General features: G+C 36.4%; 1 protein-coding gene across 1 annotated transcript; it reads left to right on the top strand.

The window, feature by feature from the left end:
- The first annotated feature begins 1,209 nt into the window (after nucleotides 1-1,209).
- Nucleotides 1,210-5,521, top strand: LOC111697183 (elongation factor 1-alpha). The gene is made up of 7 exons (XM_023467086.1): nucleotides 1,210-1,390; nucleotides 1,812-2,022; nucleotides 2,721-3,394; nucleotides 3,517-3,637; nucleotides 3,979-4,121; nucleotides 4,372-4,446; nucleotides 5,259-5,521. Exons 1-7 carry the CDS (start codon nucleotides 1,247-1,249, stop codon nucleotides 5,274-5,276), a joined length of 1,386 nt encoding a protein of 461 aa, XP_023322854.1. The 5' UTR covers nucleotides 1,210-1,246; the 3' UTR covers nucleotides 5,277-5,521.
- The last annotated feature ends 319 nt before the right edge of the window (nucleotides 5,522-5,840 follow it).

The raw sequence follows: 5,840 nt of genomic DNA, 5'->3' as shown, positions 1-5,840 counted from the left end.
CTGTTGCCAAGGGGGGGACCCCAAAATATTTTTTTGTGCGCTTACACTCGCAAATTGTGCCCCCCCCCTAAACAAAAGCCATCGTACGCCCCTTGTTAAATATACAATATTTTGACTGCATAACAGAAAATATTGATGCAATGGGATATTTTTCAACTGAACCTCTAAAGTTAAGCTAAATCATACGGAACTTAAAAAAGATTGATCACAATTTATTCTTTGTGAGTACCCCTGTATTATATTATACTATGTATATTATACTTAAAGGTTATCGGAGTACATATACTTGAGCGTACACATAGTACACTTGTACGGAACACATGGGGTAAGGTAAGGAACCAAAGTCTTAAAAACCAGTTCAGTTTTAACAATTTTTAATTTTAACGTCTCCATGACATCTTTATAGTGTAATCTATTAGTTTGTAGGTGTGACATGTGTTATCATTTGTATTAAATGTGAAACTTTGAATTAACTTAATTGAGTGTTCGATTGGTGTCTCATTAACTTGACTTCTGCAGTGTTTAGACTTATTTTATATTTTATTTAAAATTTAGTTTCAATTATCTTAGTTATTCTGTGGAATGAGCTATACTTTTTCATTTTTTTTTATTAGTTCTGCACATATTTGTACAAATTATTGGTAGCATGGATCCGTTTTATTCCCAGAGAACGATTTTCGGACCCCCCCCAGGCCCATACTAGCCGCAGCGCTCGGCCCAGAAAGTGTCTTAACTAACCTAACCCGTGGCCGTAGCGCTCGGCCCCCTAGCCCATCCTAGCCGCAGCGCTCGGCCCAGAAAGTGTCTTAACCTAACCTAACCTTAAATAATGCTAAATAAATACAAATTTGGTCATGTACAAAATTGATAGGAGGGGGGGGGGTCCAAAAATCGTTCTCTAGGACAGACCCCATGGATACCTCAACAACGTTTAGAATGAGGGCCTAGCATAGGTATAACATTTTTTTTCTTTCAAGTCTATAACGAAGGGCAAATTTTATAAAGCTTTGTGGTAATGTCCTAATATACGATTTTTGGAATACCCCCACCCTCCCCCCTCCTATAAATTTTGTACATGGATCTCATATTTAAGACATGAACAAAATTGACCATGTGGCCGCAGCGCTCGGCCCCCTGGTCTTAACCTCACTTAACCCTAAATATATACAAATATTGTTAAAAATTATTGAAAAAGTGGTCGTGTTTTTTTAAATATAAATTCTTTTTCAGAATAGTAATTATCAAGATGGGAAAGGAAAAGACTCATATCAACATTGTTGTGATCGGTCATGTCGACTCTGGGAAGTCTACCACCACTGGACATATGATCTACCAATGTGGAGGAATTGATAAAAGAACTATCGAGAAATTCGAGAAGGAAGCTCAGGAGGTAAACACTAAGATGTCTAGTTGAGTTTCTTATCCCTATATAGCTGCAACCCAATGTGAGATCTTAGATATTATAAAATATGAAATATCAAAGGTTTTTAACTTCAGGTTGCAAAGATATTGGGACTATATTCATAATATTATATCTAGGAATAATCAATATTTAAAGGGTATCTTTAATATGACTCTCAAAACATCTAATATGTTTCCCGACAATTCTGTAGAAGCATTCTAAGATTTAACAGTCTATAATTTTTTAAACGAAGTATATTCAATTTTCTTTTAGTTTTGGTTTTTATCTTTATCGGTGGTAGATATTCAATTATAGTTGTTACTCAAAGGTCTAGACTTAATTCTATTAACTCTAGAGACTTGTACGTTTAAAAAACCAGATCTCTTAACTGATTTTACACTTTGTGTAGATGGGGAAGGGTTCCTTCAAGTACGCCTGGGTCCTTGACAAACTGAAGGCGGAACGTGAACGCGGAATCACTATTGATATCGCGCTCTGGAAGTTTGAGACCCCCAAGTTTTACGTGACTATCATTGATGCTCCTGGGCACAGAGATTTCATCAAGAATATGATTACAGGAACCTCGCAGGCAGATTGTGGGGTTCTTATCATTGCTTCTGGTAAGAGATGTTTCCTTCCTGCTTAATTATTATTTTACATTTTATAGGTACTTGTAATCATGGATATAAAATAGATGGATCATAGTCAAGGTTTGATGTAAGGGGGGGGGGGCCNGGTCAGAACAGACACTAATTTAATTCGACAGGGGATACAATTGTTAATGAACTTTCAAAGTGCATACAGTATAAGATATAAAACTGTGGAATAGGAAGACGACATTTATGCAACCTTGTGTGTATTTAAGTTGCTAAATACACTTTAAATTTAACTAACTATAATTTAAAGGGACTGTACGCGTAATTTCAAGTGACCCTCCATACAAAGATGGCAATGCCCGATTTACAACGGTACCCTTGAAACCTTATACTAATCAAATATGAATAATATATCAATAATTTTGTTTCTTTAAAAACTGCTTATTTTCATTTGCGGTAACTTTCGTATTTCTTGTTTGTAAGAAGCAATGGAGAAACTACAGAAATAAACACTTTTGGGTGTTATGCAGTACGTTGGATTCATAACTGAACCCATGCAGAAATACGGATGTCTACTATTTCCCTTCTATTTCCCTTATAACTTCAATTATGGATATCTTGTACATTCTAGATCAGACAAAGCTTTCAAGTGTACCATTGTGACTTAAACGTGCCCCATAACAAACGAAGAGTTCAGTCCTTAAAACTTCTTTTGAACCTAGGAACTGGAGAGTTTGAGGCCGGTATTTCCAAGAACGGACAGACCAGGGAGCATGCACTTCTTGCTTACACTCTTGGAGTTAAACAGCTGATTGTTGGAGTCAACAAGATGGACTCTACAGAGCCTCCATACAGCCAGGCCAGGTTCGAGGAGATCCAGAAGGAGGTCTCCGGGTTTATCAAGAAGGTTGGATATAATCCTGCTGCGGTTCCCTTTGTTCCTATCTCTGGGTGGCACGGAGACAACATGTTGGCAACCAGTCCCAACATGTCCTGGTACAAGGGATGGGCTATTGAGAGGAAGGAGGGTAAGGCAAGTGGAACAACTCTTCTTGAGGCATTCGATTCCATTATTCCTCCCACCAGACCTACGGACAAACCCCTTAGGCTTCCCCTTCAAGATGTTTACAAAATTGGAGGCATTGGAACAGTTCCAGTCGGTAGGGTTGAGACTGGAATTATAAAACCTGGCATGGTTGTCACCTTTGCTCCGGGACAGCTCTCTACTGAGGTCAAGTCCGTCGAGATGCACCACGAGTCTCTGCCCGAGGCTACACCTGGAGACAATGTTGGATTTAACGTTAAGAACGTCTCTGTGAAGGATATTAAGAGAGGAAACGTTGCATCCGACTCCAAGAACCGTCCTGCTACTGGAGTTCAGGATTTCACTGCTCAGGTATTAACTCCACATTTGTATATTTTTTTTAATGGTAACATTAACTGAAAGGTTCATTTTTTTGCGATTAGATTTTTACACTTTCTTTCTTATGTTTAAAATTAGTTTTTCTGTTTTATTAGGTTATTGTTTTGAACCATCCCGGCCAGATCTCGAATGGATATTCTCCGGTCTTGGATTGTCACACAGCTCATATTGCTTGCAAGTTTGCTGAGATTAAGGAGAAGGTGGATAGACGTACAGGTATAAAACTAGATTTAACTTTAAATACTAGTTTACGGGCAATATTTTTAATTTTTAATTATTTGACAGCATGTTCAATATAAGAATTGCAATTAATACATTTATGATATTTATAAAAAATCTACTACGCGTGGAATCTTTGTAATTTTGCAGAAAAGAAAATTATATATTGAATGGATGTGAGAATAAAATATTTTTCCAAATTTCATCATTTTTGCATGTTATATCCAAGGACTAATGATAGAACGAACCGTCGCCAAAAATTGACTTCCATTCTCAGGCTTAAATGCCTAATCATTTTTTATCATAATAATCAAGATTCAAATTCTGATAATGTTAAGGTAAATCTACTGAGGACAACCCTAAGTTTATCAAGTCTGGAGACGCTGCTATTGTTAGACTTGTACCCAGTAAACCAATGTGTGTTGAGGCCTTCTCCGACTTTCCTCCTCTAGGACGGTTTGCGGTCAGGGACATGAGACAGGTAGGGGTCAATCTTCAAGAACGGGGGGGGGGGGTACACATTATTTATAAAACTTAATCTGAAGGGAGTAAAAAGTTATGTGATATCCAAAACAACTTTGAATACGAATGAGAACCCAGCTTTGTCTGGATTAATAATAAACCTACTCGACAAAATATTGGTCAATTTGTTTAGAGTTGGTCATGCAAACAAACTTACTCATTAAAAATAACTACACACAGATGATAAGATAACCAAAGTTTACTTGTAGACTGTTGCTGTCGGTGTTATCAAGGCCACCACACCAAAGGATGTTGCTGGTTCTGCCACCAAATCCGCCGCAAAGGTATTTTTTTTCATTCCTTAGGAGTTTTCAGTGTTACCCACAAAGTATGATACTTTAATGACAGTATCGAAACCTTCATAAAGTAGAGTTGGGATCTGCCTTCAGTAAAGTGCAGGAAAATATTTGGCAAACCACCATGAAGTCTCGTACTATGTGGGTAATCCTGCACAAACCTCAAAATAAAATACTACTTGAAATACTTGAGAAATTATATTCCATGGTTTCTTGTTAAAAGAATTGTTTATGATTTTGCGAAGAAAGTGACTAGTTTACGGTTTTAGAGAAACATAGATATAAGCAAGGTTGTAATGCGTATACTCTGCCGCTGCGTACATATTGAAACCAGTTCTCTCTGGGCTAATTTGTAAACAAGAATAGATGCATCAGTGTTCGTTTAGTATCCGAGGAGGTTAAAAGCATTAAATTTTGATAATTTTGATAATTCACATTTCATATGACCAGAATATTTCATTGATTTTTTTATTTGAAAGATGGATCCTATGTCAGGCTTTAACATCCGTCTTGTGTTTACATTACCGCCCAGAGTCGTACACTGCAGTACAAAAGATGCGTACACCTGAAATAGCTTTCCTTGCATTACATCTTTGGATGTTTGAAAACGGACACATTTAATGCCATACAGTGGTCTCTGAAGTCGTATCCTCTGTTGAAAACTGTATAACAATTATGATCCTCACCCTGTAGGTCTATTAAATTATCACACTTATAATTTTTTTTAATTGTATTGCTCCCTACGCTTCTGTCAAGTTTCAAAATAAGTTTGTCTTCAATTGCTTAATTATTTTGTTTAGGCACAGAAGAAGAAGTGAAGTACATGGTTGGGGCAACATCTTCAAAGCAGCGGAGTTTTCCATCCTCGCCACATTAAACCTTCTAATGATTATTACATCCATGTTATTTTTTCTTGCTTTAAAAAATATGTCTACTTTCATCGGAAGGAGTTTCAGCGGATAGCCCTGACATGTTGCCCACATATTTTTTTAATATAAACCTGTTTTTCTTATATTACGACATATGCAAGGATTCTTAAATAAATAATATCTATCTGAAACTATTTTGTTAATAAGAAATTTGATAATTTTCTTCTTATTTTTATCCAGGTTTTTGAATCTATTACGGAATACATAAAAGAATCCTTGTGGTACGGTGTTGTCTTTAAAATAACTTCAGGAATAGAGTTTTTTACAGTTTTGAATTTCTAATTTCGTAGACCTCTAATATTTTTAACTCAATTCTGTACGGTTAAAAAGTAGAGTTTGAAGGACTTAGAGTTTGCGAAGATATTAACTTAAGCGACTGGAAAAATCGAATTTTGGTTTAATTTGAGAGACTGTTAGTAAGAAAGAGGAGAACATGTTATGGATGGTTCTACT

Source organism: Eurytemora carolleeae, unplaced genomic scaffold (genome assembly GCF_000591075.1).
Source record: "Eurytemora carolleeae unplaced genomic scaffold, Eaff_2.0 scaffold273, whole genome shotgun sequence".
Taxonomy (NCBI): domain Eukaryota; kingdom Metazoa; phylum Arthropoda; class Copepoda; order Calanoida; family Temoridae; genus Eurytemora; species Eurytemora carolleeae.
The sequence above is the reverse complement of the archived record's forward strand: the minus strand, read 5'-3'. Positions and strand labels throughout refer to the sequence as shown.

What these genes read in the sequence shown, in the direction of transcription:
- LOC111697183 (XM_023467086.1), top strand. Translation starts at nt 1,247, where the DNA reads ATGGGAAAGGAAAAGACTCATATCAACATTGTTGTGATCGGTCATGTC. An exon ending in GGTTCTTATCATTGCTTCTG is followed by an intron (nt 2,023 to 2,720) that starts GTAAGAGATGTT and finishes TTTTGAACCTAG; the next exon opens with GAACTGGAGAGTTTGAGGCC. An exon ending in TTCAGGATTTCACTGCTCAG is followed by an intron (nt 3,395 to 3,516) that starts GTATTAACTCCA and finishes CTGTTTTATTAG; the next exon opens with GTTATTGTTTTGAACCATCC.